Source organism: Egretta garzetta, unplaced genomic scaffold (assembly GCF_000687185.1).
Source record: "Egretta garzetta isolate BGI_Z169 unplaced genomic scaffold, ASM68718v1 scaffold126, whole genome shotgun sequence".
Classification (NCBI taxonomy): domain Eukaryota; kingdom Metazoa; phylum Chordata; class Aves; order Pelecaniformes; family Ardeidae; genus Egretta; species Egretta garzetta.
This window is the reverse complement of record NW_009260128.1, coordinates 83,267-100,733: the sequence shown is the minus strand read 5'-3', so window position 1 is coordinate 100,733 and position 17,467 is coordinate 83,267. Positions and strand designations below refer to the sequence as shown.

The window sequence follows — 17,467 nt, the reverse complement described above, 5'->3', positions numbered from 1 at the left end:
TCCATTTAGACTTAGATCTGATAGAATTGCCAGCAGGCACTGACACTCCCTGTTCTGTTTTGATATAGGAAAAAGGAATCCGACCTTGCGCACAAAGGTACAGAGTACAGCTAGGCCTTTTAATGACAGCCACTGGGCACTGGCCATTTAACTGCATTGCTTTTTTGCTTTTCAAAATCTCCACCTCTATCTAGTGGCAAAGAAGAATTAGCAGCAAAAGGGAGCATGTATGCCTCCAGTTAGTCCACTTACAAATATGAAAAATGCATTCTTGGTACCTTCTACAGACAAGCTAGGTGCATCTTATTTCTCCCTTCTAGTTTATTCTTCATAAAGAGATACAGTCATTAGGTTAACTTTTACTATTAAAGAGATCTTTTCTTTTTTTCAGGAACTATACTTTGAGATTCATGCCTATACCAATGAATGATGCTTCCCAAGCACTCAAAACAAACCCTGAGAAAACAGAAGAGGCACTGCAAAAGGTATTGCATATACCACCAATGTACAGAAATAAAACCACTAAAAATAAAGTAATAATTTAAGTGGCTGTGTTTTCATGCTTGGATGAGTAAGAATTCTATGCTAAATTAATGGATTATTTGGTTTGCCTGGACCATCATTTGCATGGTAATCAAGTGCTGCAAGAGCATGTAAGGCTTTTTATTCCAAAGAATGGTTGGAGTGAAGTGCAGTGGAATGCAATGGTGAGGTATAAGAAAGTCATAACCGAAAAAGTGCAAGCTAGACCTTGTATTGCTGTATGCATAGCTATGGAAGGGAGAATTAAAAACTGACATGTTTGTTACATACGTGATTGTGTGTATTTCCATGTGTGTAGAATTATTGGTACACATTTTTTACTTTGGCATAAAAAGTGCAGTCAGCGCTGTACAAGACAAAGGATGCTCTTTAATTTGGGGGAGGATAAAAACATTTACTGCCGGTGTCTTATATTGTACATATAAAATTCACACACTATGTTGCCCTAAATAAAAAACTGCACCAACGTGTTCTTTTGGATGAAGAGGTGTTGACAGTATCTGTAGCTGTTCCACTTGCATGAGTTATAAAACTCCCAGCTGAGTTTTAACATAGTAAATCTTGTGAGTTCCAAATGAACCCCCTGCTCAGTCAGAAAGCATACAGTTCACATCTCTTTAATGAGTAGTTTTCCTTCAGCCAAGGTAAGGTCATAAAAACCTTATAAATTGTTCTTACAGATAACTGTGATTAAAAAGCAAATGTCTGTGATCCTTATTAGTAAAGAAATTTTCAGTAAAGTGATTCTCACAGGGAAAAGTGCTGGTAGTTAGTGCCTTTTTCTTTGATGCATGAAAATGATCTAAATTCTGCTTTAAAAAAATCTGAATCTTGGGGGATGGTCATATTTCTTACATCTCGTTAATATAATTGTAGATAAGTTCATATCTAGAATGATAGATGCATCTCTGAAAAAAATACCATGAAGCTTATGGCCATGGGGATTTAAATTCTATGTGTTAATTAGGCATTATGTACAAAGAGCATTTTCTTTTATTCATTTCAAAGTTGCTAAAACTGTTTGGCCCTCAATTTGTTTTAACATGTGTGGTTCAGGCTTGCTTTACACAACATGAGGAAGTTCTCTCCAAGGAAAGGTAACGGTCTCTGGAGCCGTGCTGTGAACGCAGCTAATTCCATGCAGGCAGGAACGCCTGCCCACACCGACTGAGCTGTCGTGCCCGGTGCAGGGACACCTGAACTGGATGACATCTCAGGGGGGTCTGTAAGCTTCAGAGCACCACAGCTTGAGTACAACGAGAGTGCTTCTGGCCCTAGTCCAGCACCAGATGGACGTAGTAGCTAACCTCCCAGGCTCCAGTATCTTTGCTGCACGCTTTCCTTACAGCATAGGCAAACTGGATAAACCCTGCATTACTGTGGGGCATGGTCAGACTGTTCCAGTTCTTGCTGCTAATGCAGGTTTAAAGGTGACCATCAGTCCCTGTTAGTCTCTGCCTCAAAACCCATTGGCCACTCCACCCATCCTTTTCCCCTGTCTTCCTTTCAGACCAGATCCATCACCTTTGATGAACCTGAAACTGTTTACTAGTAGGGTTTTTTCACTTGACTAAGTTTGATAGAGCCAGGTTAGGGGGTTACTCTGTCTGCCAGTAAGCTGGCTGATGGTAGGTGTTTACTGATGGTGACAGTTGTGGTGGGCTGTGACCAACAGCTGTAGGTCGGAATCGCTTGTCTTCGAAGAGCACTTATGTACTGCTTAGCCTTAACTGAGGCTCCTGTTTCAATTAGACACTTTTAGATATTTCATCTTCTCTCCAGACCATACTGCTATTTAAATCTGTGTCTTTGCAGCAGGCTGAATGCATGTAAAATAAATGAATTGACTGTCTTGTGTCGTCATCATCATCTTTACAACAACACTTGATGGATAGAGTCCCTTCAAATATTTCTCAAACCTGGACCTACTCCTTTGTCAGCGTAACTTACTACATTGTTCGAAACAGAAGCCTAATTGAGAAAACACTGGCAAAAGCACAGCCTTTAATGATGTTTCACTAGTCTGTGAGTGAATGAGCATTTGCCAGTGTGATTATTAAGCATTGAGACACACAGAATAAGGTTTGCGGATAACAAACAAATACTTAGGCAGTTTTTCCTGTCAGTCACCACTTCTGATGCAGCAGCAAAATTGAAAGCAAATTGCAATGTGGAGAGTCAAATCAGTTTCCTAATCTGGCTTTGGTTTTTAGATAGAAAACTACTTGCTTCGTAACCATGAGACCAGAAAATACCTACAGGAGCAAGCATACCGGCTGCAGCAAGGCATTGTCACTAGCACCACTCAGCAGGTGAGAACTTGTTCCTTACTGGTACTTCTTGGTGTCTGGGGACGGGGTTCTCTCTCGCTCCATCAGAGTTGCTTAAAGCAAGTTGTGCCTCATGGGTGATACTTTGTTTCACAAGAAATAATAATTATCAATGATCACATTTTTGGAAGGGAAAAACGCTTTTGTGGAAGGGAGGTCTTATGCATAGCAGTACTGTATGGAGCAAGACCTGAGCTCTTTCTGAGTGAACTGCTGTTGGAACCAGGAACAGTTTAGTTCATTCGTGCTCAGGAGCCAGACTTTTCAGCAGGCTCTGATCAGTGTGACAAGCATCATTGTAAGGCTCTGCCAGTTCTGGTGTCTGAGTCACTTCCAGTCTCCCTGCCTAGCACTGCCCTACCAAGTAAACATGCCCTTAGGTACCACCAGGGCAAAATAGCCTTAGAGAGTAAGTCATCATCTGCCTTACACCTTCAGAACTGTGGGTATCGTGGGCAGCTTTACTTAGAGGGAGGGAGCAAAGGAAGATAGAAGTCTTCCTTGCTCTTTCTAGTCTGGACAGCTGAAAAGGCTTCCTGTCTAACACAGCACAAAGTATTGCTTGAAGCTGGGGAGCTTCTGTGTTTTTTCAACCACTACCAGGTTTCCTAAATGCCACGTATGGGTTTTTTTCCCTTTCTCTTGAGAGGACTACAACCATTTTCTGTGGTAGCTTACCATTCTCTCTGTTCTAGTGCAGTTCTTGCCAGTACCCCTCAGGGCTGTTTTCAGCTCCATTAACACCACTGAAGCCAGGTGGCGTAAGCAGAATAAAACTTGTCAGAGCCTTTTTTTTAAATTTAATTCCATGTTTGTTTGCACCAGTTGTATTCCCATGCAAATGCGAGAATATCTGGTTTGTTCTTTGGCCGAGTCAACGAAATTTTTCTTTGTTCTCCGCATTTCTTTTTTTTTGGTGAATCTTAAGTCAAAGTGGCCTTTTTCTACCTGTGTTATTGAAATTTAGTGGGACAGAGTTTTATTACTAGAATCTGAAATTACACTCTAATCTCTTGACAGAGAAAACGGTACTTAGAGATGTGCTGGCACTAAAAGTGCAGTGCATTTTTTGCAGTGCACTCTGACACTGCAAGAGTAGCATCGCTATTTTATTTATCTGTCCCAATACCACCTTTTTTCCCCAAGTTAATAACCGCCATATGAATTAAGTTTATATCTCTCTATAGATTGGTTGGTTTAGTTGTGCTTTTCTCCAACAACCATGCACAGACATCAGGTTTCAGTAAATGTAATTTGTTGGTTTTTTGCAAGTAGAGTGGATTTACTCATTTCTATATTAATAAGTTGTGTACAATAAGGATGGATTTTAAAAACAGTTCTAAAAGAGAGCTGGAAAAGATTCTGTAGTTAGTATTGTGGAATTGCGTTATTATTCCCAGAGTGCTGGAGTTTTTTTAGTCCAGATGCCCTTATGAGACTTTACACTGTCTAATAATTAATTAGCTTTTTGTACAAAAAAACCCCAAAACCCTTTGAAGAGGAAGAGTCATGTGGAGCAGAAAAGGAGCATGCTGTGAAATTATTTCAGATCTTGTTGCTAATGATATAAGATGCTAGAATTCCAGACTTTATATGATGATGACACGTGCACACAGATACTGCTTCAAAATGTCAAATAACCGGTTCTAATGAATGCTATGTGGGCTGATAAAGACTTTTAACTATTATATCACCCCCCCTGTATATCTTAATCAAAACTGACTATATGTCAGGCATTCTTATTGGTTTGTCTTGTAAGGATACAGATATGCCACCTGCCATGTATTCGCAGCATGTCGAATGAATTGTGTTGCGGATACAGATTAAGCTCAATTTATGCCACTGTGAAAGGCCTGATGGAAACTTCTTTGGTATCGTGGTTTAACCCCAGCTGGCAACTCAGCACCACGCAGCTGCTCGCTCACTCCCCCCACAATGGGATGGGGGAGAGAATCAGAGGAGTAAAAGTGAGAAAACTCGTGGGTTGAGATAAAGACAGTTTAACAGGGAAAGCAAAAGCCGCACATGCAAGCAAAGCAAAAAAAGAAATTCATTCCAAGCAAAAGCCGCACATGCAAGCAAAGCAAAAAAAGGAATTCATTCCCGGTTTCCCATGGGCAGGCAGGTGCTCAGCCATCCCCAGGACAGCAGGGCTCCATCACATGTAACAGTGACTTGGGAAGACAAACTCTGAACCGTCCCCCCCGTCTTCCTTCTTTTTCCCCCAGGTTATATACTGAGCAGGACGTCATATAGTCTGGAATACCTCTTTGGTCAGTTGGGGTCAGCTGTCCTGGCTGTGCCCCCTCCCAGCCTCTCGTGCATCTGGCAGAGCTGAGAGCTGAGAAGTCCTTGGCCAGTCTTAGCACTACCCAGCCAACAACTAAATGTCAGGGTGTTATCAACATTCTTCCAGTACTAAATCCAAAACAGCACCATACCAGCTACTAGGAAGAAAATTAACTCTGTCCCAGCCGAAGCTAGGACATTTGGTAGTTATTGTTCCCTTGCAACTAGGAGTATTTACATTTAGAAAGAATACCCCAGAAGCCTGTGCATTTTGCTTAGACAGGAGAATTCTCTGTTGGTGTTTGAATGGATAGTGACAGAGCTTTCTTTTACTGTCTGAACTTCTTAACAGTTCAGGAACCTTCGGAGCTAAGCATATATACTGACAACATTTTCAGCGTTAAACTTGTACCAAAAAAAGAGAACAACACTTGAAGTGAATAACTTCTTGGTTATTGAATATGAGGAAAAACTTCTTTACTTTGAGGGGGACAGAGCACTGGAACAGGCTGCCCAGGGGGACTGAGGAGTCTCCTCCTTTGGAAATACTCAAAACCCGCCTGGACGATGCCCTGTGCAACCTGCTATAGGTCAACCTGCTTTAGCAGGGGGGTTGGACTAGATGATCTCCTGAGGTCCCTTCCAACCCCTGCCATTCTGCGATTTGCAGTTATCCTGGAGGTAACTGTGGGGAAAATATTCCAAAGCATTTAATTTTTTTTAATGGTAAAGTTGTATTTATTTTTCCAATGTTTAGGTGTGTCTTTATGAAATATAATGCTTTCCTGGAGTAGCACTGCTGTATCTCCAAGCTCTGATCATGCATTTCCAGATTGGTACATTGTCACTACAAATCTCATCGTGCTACTATTGATTTGCTACCTGGACTGAATTTGGTTTGCATTTGACCAACATTCTGATGTTTTATCTTTTCTATTTCTTTTGTTCAAGTAGATGATTGACAGAATATGTGTAAAAGTGCAAGATCATCTCAACTCTTTAAGAAACTGTGGTGTGGATGCTGTACAAGATGATGTCAAATCTGCAGAACGGCTTATGCGGGATGCTAAGAACTCCAAAACAGTAAGCCTTTCCCACCATACTGGTAATACTGAGCACAGTTCAGTGTGTGCTCACAGCTTTTCTCTTTTTGGGGAGTTAAAATAACAATGTGTCACAAAAGAGTATTTTCTTCAGATGATCAGTTGTAGGTAGTATTTGAAGTGACAAAATAATTCTAATTTATTAAGGCTTTGATTTAGCAGAGAGATTTCCTCCTATTTGTCTGGATTTGAAGATAGGTAGTGATGAACCTACTTTCTGAAGATATTCTTTCTGTCTTACAGCTCTTACCAAATCTGTATCACCTCGGTGGGGCTTCTTGGGCAGGAGCGAATGGTTCACTCTCCAATCCAATCCAAGAGACACTTGAATCCATGGCTGGAGAAGTCACAAGGGTTGTGGATGAGCAACTTAAGGTCTGTGGATAGATGTGTTACCGTCTTTGACATGCAGAAATAACTAAATCTGAGATCTTCTGTTGCTAAACACAAATGTGCCACTTCCCCCCCCCCGGCCCCCCCAGTATATTTGTACATCAGCTATCTTTTCATCATTAGTTTCTTGTAACTTTGTGCCTTATTATCTGGATGCTTGCCCTGTTGGAATGAAAAAAATTGCTTTAGTATTTGCAGTGGGCAGAAGGAGCGTATACTGTCTATTATCATCTTATTTTATTTTTTAGTAGGGGAAGACTTACCAGTTGCTCCGTAGGCCCTTAATAAAGGCATCTCTCAAGCACCCTAAAAAGTCTCATGCCATGGAGAAAAGTGCTCACTAGTTAAGGTATCCCATTGGAGCAAAAGCTGCTTTTCTGTAAACTCCATTGCAGATTTTTTTTTTTCTGGTGACCACTTTTGAATCTGGTGCAGAATTTCCACTTTAACTGTTTGGTTTGGAATACTTGTATGTATTGAGAGTGCCCCAAAAGTTAGTACAGGCAGCTTTACAGGAAATCTTTTCACAAGTTGCCTGTCAGACCTCAGTTCTTGAAATGAATGTCATTGCTCTGTAAATATTCTCACCTGTGTGTTCAGACAGCTCTTGCTCAGAAACTTAGACCTTCAATTATGTTAGATCTTACTGTATGATAAGCAAGGAAGAGTCATCCGTACAGCATGTGCAAAGGTATCAGTCCAGGAAGAAGTCAAGGTGGGTAAACTTTAGCAACTGTTGGGATCTGTATGGAAGCTGATGAATTTAAGAATATGGTTCTGAGGTAATTCAGATCAAGTTAAGTTTATGACTAAGCTACCTTGCCTGTGTTTTGCTATATTTAAATAAAGAATCTGAAAGTGAAGGTTGAACTTTCATTTGAAACAACGTGAAAATGCTTCAGTCAGTGGGAATATATTGAAGAACAATAATAATAACACATTACTAATTACTTTTTCGAAATTAAAAAGTTAATGAGGAGGAAAGTGGTGCTGAATTTTTAGTATATTCCTCCCTTTCCCCATTATATGAAATAAAGTGAAGGTTCTTTATCGCTTTTTTAATTTCTGCAGACATTAAAGTGATTTGTCCACAAGATTCTTCCCAGTGGAGCTTCTAGGCTATTATTGGGACGGGAATAGTCAGGTCAGCCCTTTGTGCAGGGCTCATGCACTTATTTAAGTCCTGTGCATTTTGGAGAGTCTTACGAGGCAGGGTGGGGTAGGGGGGAGAAAAAGCCTCTTCAGCATTTGGAATGTTATTTATAGTTCCTGGCATAAGATTGAGTTAATGGGTCTTCCATTTATGCTTTTACACATTTACAGCAAGAGGTATTCTAGCTCAACCATTCTTTTATATTTACTTTTGATTTGTGTGGCATTAAAGTTTAAGTGCCTTACAAGAAACTAGAACGTCATAATGCTCTTTGCATATTGTAACACTCATTTTTATTAATTTTACACTCAAAGCTGAAAGGTTTTCCTTTAAGTTCTATGGTGTTATACTTTGCATGAAGGAGTTGTTGAACATGGATTAGGATTTTTTTTTTTTTCCCCAGTTGTTTGGGTCAATTCAAAACATTGCATGAAGTTTATTATTTGTGAAGATAGATAAGGGAGCTCACATAAGTACAGTTCTTTTTGTAATTGTTGGGGGAAAAACATCCTATGTGCTGTAAGTGGAGTTTTGATTTTTAGCTTCTATAGCAACCAGAGCCTGATTCTAGAAAGAAGTGTTTGGAAATTGGGTAAAGTTAATGAATGCTCTTGAAGCAAATAAAAGTTTGGTTTGGTTTGGTTTTTTTTCTAATCGTAAAGAAGCAAAGGGAGGGGGAGGGGTGAAAGAAGAAGTTAGAATAAGGAAAAGCAACATCTTGGAGTGACTTGAGTTGGCCAAAGGAGAAATTATAGCAAGGCCCTTGCATTTCTCTTCTCCTGCTGGTGTCACTGTGGGCACACAGAACTTGGAGATGCTTTATTCAGTCAGCAAAGGCCCAAGGGAGAGTCGTAGGCGAGACAAATGGTGCTTAGGCAAGAGAAGATTGTTTGTAAGGACAGAAGTGCTTGAATAAATTCTGTCCTAGTGCAAAGGGTTTGTTGGCTCCATCACCTGTTCCATTTTTTCTTTAGATATCATCATCCTCCAGTCCTCTTACTCACTGTAATCTTTCTCCTGAATGTTAAGAGTCATTAATTGTGGGCAGGATTTCATTCTCTTCTTTCTGCATGCCTGCTGACTGGCACTTGTGGCCTTGTGGCTGAAATGCTTGCCCCTCCACAGTATTGGTAGCTGCGAGTTTCCATCACTGAAAGGTTTGGGGATGGAAGTAGGGGTCAGGGAAAGGTATCTGTAGATATGATAATAGTCATGTGAAATCAACAGCTGAAGTCCACCACTGAAGAAATTATTTTCAGCTGTGCACTAAAGAAGAGATCCAAGCTCTATTTAACCTTTAAATTGCACATTCTTATGAGTATTTTGAGTAAAAATTAATTTTGAATTAGTTTTGAAATTTTCAGGTAAGGTCTTTAGTCTTTCCTCCTACTTCTCACTGACACCACGTAGCATTTCTTCATGTGGTCCATTTTGAAAGACTATGCCTAGACTGCAATTGTAATTCAACATAGCAAGTCTTTATAACTTTTATGATTGTGATCCATCAGTAACTCTTGAGAGGCTGAGTGTGATTTTTCAAGGTAGACTACACAGTTGCACCAGTGAATAAATGCCACGGTAAAAAAGGATGTCTCAGAAATTCTCATTAGTAGTTTACCTGGCTCAGTTGTCTCTGCCATTCTCATGCCAAGTTCTTCACCCTCCATGTAGATATGGCTGCAGGGGCTTGAAAGGCTCTTCATTGTGTTATAGCCCCAGAATCTGCTTGGGGGTTGAAGAAGGGAGTGCAGGAGGAGTCCTTAAAGTGCAGAGAACTTGGGAACCCAGAAACAAACTCCATATTGGCTATAATGGCAATTTTCCCTTATACCTGTAAATCATACGTTGTAAACATCAAACTTTGCTGTATGCTTTGGCTGCTTCATGCTGCTGTGTTGTCCTCATGAATCTACACTTAAAAAGCAGTCCATTAAGAGCTACAGACTGAAAGATGCTGCTTTGAATCATTAAAATTATTACACAGTAATGGTGGGTTTGTTTCTTACTCAGTATGAAGTACGGAGTGAGCTTGAGAAGAAAAAGGAAATCAGTAGAGCTTCCAAGGGGTGCAGTTAGTTTGGGGGGTTTTTTGGGGGGGTGGGGTGTTTTTTTTGGTACATTTTTGAAGCACCTAGGTTAGAGCTAGGCTCACCTAGTTACCATTCCAACAAAACTATGATTTTGTTTCTTTTTTTATTTGTGAGTACCTTTTTCTGTTTGGTTATCAACATTCAGTCTCACTGGAGACGACTTCATTTCAGTAAACTGGGCTCTGTCCTGTTCCTCTCTTCTTTCCACCTTCCTTTGGATTTTAAAAAAGCAGCTCAAAAGCTGCACGCTACATGGCATATGTTGAAAAATCTGATGTCCTCTAGTAGTTGCTGCTTGTCCCACTTGTTTAGAGGATTCAAAGTTGGGGGAAATAGGTCTTGTGCGTACACTGACGCGTGAACCAAGGATGGTGTCTTTATTCTGCCTGACACTTTGGAAACACCATAGCCCGAGGAGACCCCTGGCCACTGGAGTGCCACAGCGTGACAACTTCAGCGCACAGAGGGACCAGCTGCCAGAGGGAACAGTCTCCTTACTGATCTTTTCTAAGTAGCACTTCATGCTGGGAATGGACGTAGAGAGTTTGTTTTCAAATCCTGTGCTGATGAGCCTTGACCTCTTGCAATCTCTGAAACAAGTTATTTGATGGGAAATTAATTGATGGTTGAACAAGCTTTCTTGAAGATACCTAAAATAGTTTTCCCGAGTTGCTGGGACTGGAAATGGAGTAAGGTGGATATAGGAGAGAATTTGAACAAAGAACAATTTCCAGTCTTGTCAGAAAATACTGCTTTGTGTTTATAAATAAATCCAGTTTACTTACACAAGTTACATACCAGCATGTAGATAAACCAGTATGAATTTAAAATTTAATTTTCCAGTTGACCAGCTGATTGTTTTATACCTTCTGTGGTCCTACCTAACCTTTATGGATATGAAAATTGGAAGCAACTAGAGGAAAGATGTTTCAGTGATACAGGGCACTAGTAGCGTTTCTGTGTCTCATCCTGATCCCTGTGTGTGTACATTAGAGCTTTCCTGCACTTTTCGTGACTTGAGTTCATACATGGATGATTACGTGAGGGACTGTGAGCCCTCACCTGTGCCTGTAGTGAGGGCTCTTCAGCCTTCTAGTCAGAGCTGGGCTTTGGAAAAGAAACCAGTAGGTGATAGAACAGGATTTAAACCAGAATTACCTTTTCTCACAGGCACAGATAGGAGATAAATCTAATGCAATTGAAAGGGGCCTCATAATGTAACTTTATTGTGTTGAAGTATATACAAAAGGTTTTTCTAAGAGAAAGTTTAAGAGGGAAGAAGTTGACTTTATACCATCAGCAGGGGAGACCTTATTTTAAGAAAAAGAAAGTTGAGGGAGCTGGGGGGTTACACAGTCCTGTTTCTGGAGTGTGTATGGTTTTCTTCTGTCCTGGTTTGGGGTTTTGATCAGTCATTAAAGATGAATAAAAATCATTGACTTGCACCTAAGGTTCGCTGTGGACTTCCATGCATGTAAATGAGATCCATATATTAAGGGTTTGTATGCCCACTGAAAATCATACTGTAGCTGCTACTTAATATTTGGCTGGTATATCCCAGCCCTGTACAGCATGCCAAGTTCTCATGAGTCTCCTTTCTTCATACACCGATGCCTCTTACAAATTGGCAGGTCTTGAGCATTGATGAAAATTGCTGATTCAGGGCACAGTTCAGGGCGAAGGCAGCTTCAGCAGAGCATCCACTGCTTCTGCAGCGGGCAGAGGCAGCAGTGGTGGGTGCACGAGGGAAGCCAAGTCATTGTTCTGACTGTTAAACACACAGAGATGTACATGCTTCATATTTGAAAAGGCAAACAAGTACAGTTGTGGGTCGTTTTCAAAACAAGTATCTTGTTCCTCCTTAGCTTTATTTTGTAAAATGCCTCATACTGCAGCTGGGTTGCAGAATGGTTTGGAAATTAGGAAGGAAAATTGTAAGAATTACAGGTCAAAAAGTGCCATAGTGCTATGCATCAGAATAATGCTGTGATTGTCCAGGTAATGAAAATCTCAATACCTGATGTTACCTTTTGCTTACTGTGCTGCAGACGCTCCTTGAGTCTATGGTGGATGCAGCGGAAAACCTTTGCCCAAATGTAATGAAGAAAGCTCGCATCCGTGAAGACCTGATTGAGGCTAGCACTGAAAAGATCTCCATCCCACGCACTTTTGTGAAAAATGTCCTCCTGGAGCAATCTGGAATTGATATCCTCAATAAAATTAGGTACTTAAAAAGACTGATCTAACAAAATTGGTCATAGAATTTGGATTTTTGGGTTGTGTGTATGTGTGTTTGCGTAGTAGAAGATTTTTTTGAATGCCTTTGTGACTCACAAACTGTATTAAGGCATTCAAAGAGCAGGAAAATGTCCTACAGGTCTGGTGAACTTAGTTCAGGAGATTCAAATATTTGGAATCTCCAGGGATTTTAACTTGGTCATTAATGCATGTGCTTCTGTTTTATTTAGTAAGATTTTTGGTTTATGGTACACAAATAACATTTTCATGACTGATATATTTTTTTAGACCTACTTATGTTCTCGGGTAACACTGAATTACTGTAGTAGAAGGAAATTGCCCTTATTTGCTCAGTGTTAACAGTGCTTTGTCTGTTGCTGTATTTGGTCTTGTCCTGTAGCTGTGGCAATCACCTTAAAACTTTTTGTTTGTGTGGGAGTTGTGTATAGCAGATAGACATACTTAAAAAATGGAAGCTTGAATATTCAAACCACAAACCTGGAGCAGAAACAGTTACCCTAAACAACTCTTAGTTTGCTCTTTAAAAAAAAAAGGGAGAAAAAAAAAAAAAAAAGAGGCTTTTACCTGACCTTTTACTGCATCTTTTTTTTTTTCATATTAAATACATAGCAAAGAATATATTTATGCAGTATAATGTGGTTGACCTGTACTTAAACCTTTGCAGTTGCTGTCATTTGGCTAAGGAATTCTTTCTGCTTGATGGAGAAGCATGTCATTACGCACTGTGATGCCAATATCTTTGGAGAAGAAGAAAACAGCAAGACTTAGAAATTAGTTTTGCAGAGTGCAGCAAAATGGGCAGGAAAAGGTGTTAAAGACTTCAGCTATGCCTTCAGAGTGTTTGAAATGGTTCAAGGAGTGAGTTTTCTTCCCTTCAGTCCTATCAAACAAATCTTGACCCTGAGACGATGATAGTGCCCCTTCCACCTGTAGAAGCTGCAACTGTCAGGGGAGTGAGGGTGCCACACTGTCACCCTTCCTGCCTTATATTACATTATATGAAATTAATATGTAGGTAACTGAGGGAAATCTCTTCACTCTCATTCTCTTCCCGCTGTGGCTTGGCCACCGTTCTACCTCCCTATGAATTGCATTGCCTTTCCAAGGAGTTTCTTACCTTTTTCCCCAGGCTCCCTGCAGCAGCAGTGCTAGCCCCAGATGGAAATAGCTTTGCTAATCCAGTGCAACTCAGTCCACCCATAAAAACCTTAAAACCAAATCATGTTACTCGCTGGCAAGTGTCAGTTGAAGCAGTTGGCCTTGAAACGGTAGAAGCAGGAGAGATGGAGCTTCCGGCTGCAGCTCAGGCGTCCGTGCTCATGAGCTGCAATCCACAGCCTGAGCCTTTTGTACCGTGGCCAAAGATGGGACCCCAAGGGAGCAATTCAAGGTACACAGTTCTTTGATAGGAAGTTACCAGTGAAACCTCAATTCAGTGCACGGGGTGTGTTGGTGTTCTGTGTACATCTGTGCAATGGGAATGGCTGAGATTAAGTTCCTAAGACAGAAAGTGGTTACGGAGGGCAAAAAGAGGAAGCAAAGTTGCGATGGCAAGGACTGAAGAATCAGCATTGCACAGTGGTCCTTCAACTGGCAGCCAAACACAAAAAGGACTTGAGGAAATGAGTGGATTCTAGTTGTTCATAGTAGTAGTGTTAAACAAGCAGCACTGTCCTAATCCCATTCATCTGAGATTCGTGTTTCCCTGACTTCAGTAGTGCAGTGTTCACATGTGGTTTTTATTCAGCTCTCTTACCCAGATGTTTTCATTTCAGCTCTTAGAAAAATGTTAGAAACAGGTTAAATATGGTACAGAGGCTCTTGTGTTTATTGTGTGATTCATGAGTTTATTTCTGAAACCTGCAGTCATGTATCCTGACACCCTCTAATGTTTTACTTCAAATAAAGTGACAGCACTGTGGGTAATCATCGCACTGTTGAGCATGTAATAAAAACAAAATTCTCCTGCATGAATTAAAAATTTCTCTGTCTTGTTTTTAATCCTCACACAGTGAAGTAAAGCTGACAGTGGCTTCTTTCCTGTCAGACCGAGTTGTAGATGAAATCCTGGATGCACTTTCCCATTGCCATCACAAACTGGTGAGTATTTGCATGGTTGATATGTGAATATGCCAGGTATCTTAACAATGCCATTTACATTCATAACTTGTTTGGTTTCTCCTTAGCACAGCTCTGTTTTGAAGTTAGTTTTATTTTCATTGGCATCACTGACATAATTTGAAATATGATCATGGGGCTCTTGCCCCTTTGCTTTAAGGAAGATACAACCTTGGAAGAGGCTGCATTATATATTTGTTCTATTATCTTTTGCACTAATGTCAGATCTAAAACTGAAAATGTCATCAGGATGCAACATTGAGTTGTTAGTTAAGAACAGTGCCAGTACTTGTCCTGGTGAGATGATAAGGGCTGGTTCCTTGTGAAATGAGAGGTGACGTTTCTTTCTTTAGAGAAGGGACTGCTGAGACTTTGTTCCCTGAATGAGTACATCTTGAGGCTACCTCAGAAATGTAGGTACCAAGGTTGAAGAGAAAGGAGTAGAATCATAGGAAACACTGTTTGCTGTATTTGAAGGTGCTCAGCTGTCAGGAAGCACAATTATTTATTATAAAGGTACTTGCTTCATCAAGATTAGAAGAAATAAACAACTCTGTGTCCACAGAAAAACATTTTTATTTCTAATGCAATGGGCTTCTGTAAGGAGAGAATCCAGTACTGTGGTTTTTGTTGTGGTTTTTGGTTGGGTTTGTTTTGGTGTGGTTTTTTTGGGGTTTTTTGGGGGGTTTTTTTGTTTGTTTGTTTGTTTTTTTTGGGTTTTTTTTTTTTGTTTTTTTTTGTTTGTTTGTTTGTTGTTTTTGTGGTTTTTTTTTAAAGAAGCCAGTGGGTAGTCATTCTCCTGATTGAAATTCCTCTTAATTTCTCATTGAAACTTCTCTGGCTTCAGCTTGCAGTCATGAATTTTTTCAGATGCTTTTCCCCACAAGATAAGGAAACCATATATATTTCTCTTTATTTCCTCTCTATGGAAGTCCTCATACACAGAAAACAAATCACTCTTCCCCCCCCCACCACCCACCCTACTTTCCCCCCCCCCTTTTTTCTTTTTATTTTTTTAAAATAAATACATTAGAAGACTGGGTTATTTGAGGGTGTGTCTTCATGATTCAGTGCAGCATTGTGTAAAGCTACAACCTCTGGTCTCAGGAGGTGTGCAGCAGCAGCAGCCTGCTGTGTGAGTGGCCCCGCTAATGAGCTCCAGTTGGTCCTGGAGCAGGCTCAGCTGGCATGAGCAGTGGGCTGTCTCCGTCCAGTGGTATTGCACAACTTGGACATACCCTGGCTCTTGCACAGTAAGTAATTTTTCTCCAGCCTTTGAATCACTTCAGTAACAATCCTCCGCACTTTTCTCCATCTGTTTTCAAAGCCTCTTTTAAAATTATGGTCCCCAGAACCAGAGAGACTATTCCAATGTTTTAACCAACGCCAAATATAGGAGTGAAATTGTTTTTCTCCTGATATTCTTTACTCCTCATATTTACATAGCCAAGGAGATAAGAATTCCTTCCTTTGTCAGGGTTTCAGTAGTAGCTCATTTTCAGGACTGGGTTTGCTAGATCTCCTTCCCAGTAATGGCTTCTGGACGCTTCCTGCTTATCAGGATTGTGTCCATAGCTAATTGCCAGTGCTCTTAGTTCCTAAGGAATGATTGTCTGTACGTTTGATTGGAGTTGATTTACTTTGTGATCCATTTTGGCCTGCATTAGTAATACATCCCTTTCACTGTTTAACTCTCCCGTGTTTCTGTTAGCTGCAGATTATTGCAGATAGTATAGCACTGATGAAAACATTGAAGAGTACAGATCTCAAAAATGCTGGTAGAGGAACTCCTGTCTAATTTGTCAGTGTTAATCTTCAACTGACAGCTGCAATCTCAGAGCTGGCAGCTAGTTCTTAATACAGCGAAGACTGAATGCACTGGTACAGTTCTGTGCCAGCTCCTTAAATTGGACTGTCACGTACTACTAATTCAGCCACCTGCAAACGTCTGTGTATGTTGAGTTGACACAGCAGCGTTTCAGACAAATTTGAAAAATAAACCTTGTTTGACAAGATCCGAGCTTGCCTAATGTGGCGATGACTAGGATTAATTATTATTCTAGCCATTTAAGTACAATTAAAAATAAATTCGTAACAGCTCTCCCGTTGTTTTCCCTGAGCAGACACTGGACTAAGTGAGTTATAATTGACTCAGGTCATCTGTTTACCCTTTTTGGTGGCTAACAAAACTACAATCCACTGGTTGTCTGGAGTTGTGCTGACATTAAGCAGTGGACTGCAGCTCTCGCTCGCTGCCTCTTTGAAGGCTTCCGTAACTAGCTAATTTGGGCCAGCTGATCTTCAAATACTTTTTGAAGCAATTTTTGGCCAGCTTTTAACAGATGTTATTTAATATTCTCTTTACTTACCAACAGAACTAGAAAATATTTAATCATTTTCCTGACAACATGAACCCACTCCATTCCAAGTACAATCCAGGGTGGCTTATAGAACATTCTTTGTGTTCTTAGTAACAGTTTTTGCAGTGCAGGTCTAAAAATGGATTTTACTATTGCTAGAGTTCTTCCTCTCTAATACTTTAAAAAAATATATCTTATCCCATAGATCTATCAGTGATGATTTTTTTTTTAGTTTTATGCTAACCTGTACCTATTTCTTCAGTGAAACAGAACTGAGGTATTTAACAAAGCTGTCCTGCTTTTTGAGTAGCGGGTGATAACATTTTAGCTATCTAATAATTATGAAAATTATATTAGCTGAAATTGTACATGTCTTTGTGTTATTTAATTTAAAAAAAAAAAAAGGGTCCAGGTCAAAGCTTCTCTTCCACCCCTTTATTTTCTTTATAATAAAGACAGGACAAATGCTGAGGAAGCCCCATAATACTATTCTACGTCAAAAGTAGGATGGCTTTTTAGCTGACCTTTTTCCATTTCTTTTTTCCTCTTAGACTTTCTCCCTTCCTTCTTAAAATGTGTGATGGAATAAGTTTTCCATCCAAAAAAAGAGGGAAAAAGCCCAAACCAAAACAAACACTGTGTGAAGATTAACACACACAATTGAGCTTTGCTTTTGTAATTGGTCTTGTAGGATCTGTGATTGCTTAAGTTCTTAAGTTTTCTGGCTGGGTTTGGTTTGAAGTTTTTAACAGTTCGATTTATGTGTTCCTGTCTTTATCCTTGCCTCCAGGCTGATCATTTGACCAGACGTGGCAAACCACTTCCACAG

General features: G+C 40.2%; 1 protein-coding gene across 1 annotated transcript in view; it reads left to right on the top strand.

Moving 5' to 3' along the window:
• CARMIL1 (capping protein regulator and myosin 1 linker 1) overlaps positions 1-17,467 on the top strand; it is a 197,409-nt gene that overhangs the window by 136,303 nt on the left and 43,639 nt on the right. The window contains exons 23-29 of the mRNA XM_035896936.1: positions 392-485; positions 2,757-2,855; positions 6,117-6,245; positions 6,509-6,640; positions 11,950-12,125; positions 14,173-14,260; positions 17,429-17,467. The exon at positions 17,429-17,467 is cut by the window's right edge and continues 81 nt beyond it. Of these exons, the coding sequence (XP_035752829.1) occupies positions 392-485; positions 2,757-2,855; positions 6,117-6,245; positions 6,509-6,640; positions 11,950-12,125; positions 14,173-14,260; positions 17,429-17,467 (757 nt within the window). The remainder of the gene's footprint in view (positions 1-391; positions 486-2,756; positions 2,856-6,116; positions 6,246-6,508; positions 6,641-11,949; positions 12,126-14,172; positions 14,261-17,428) is intronic.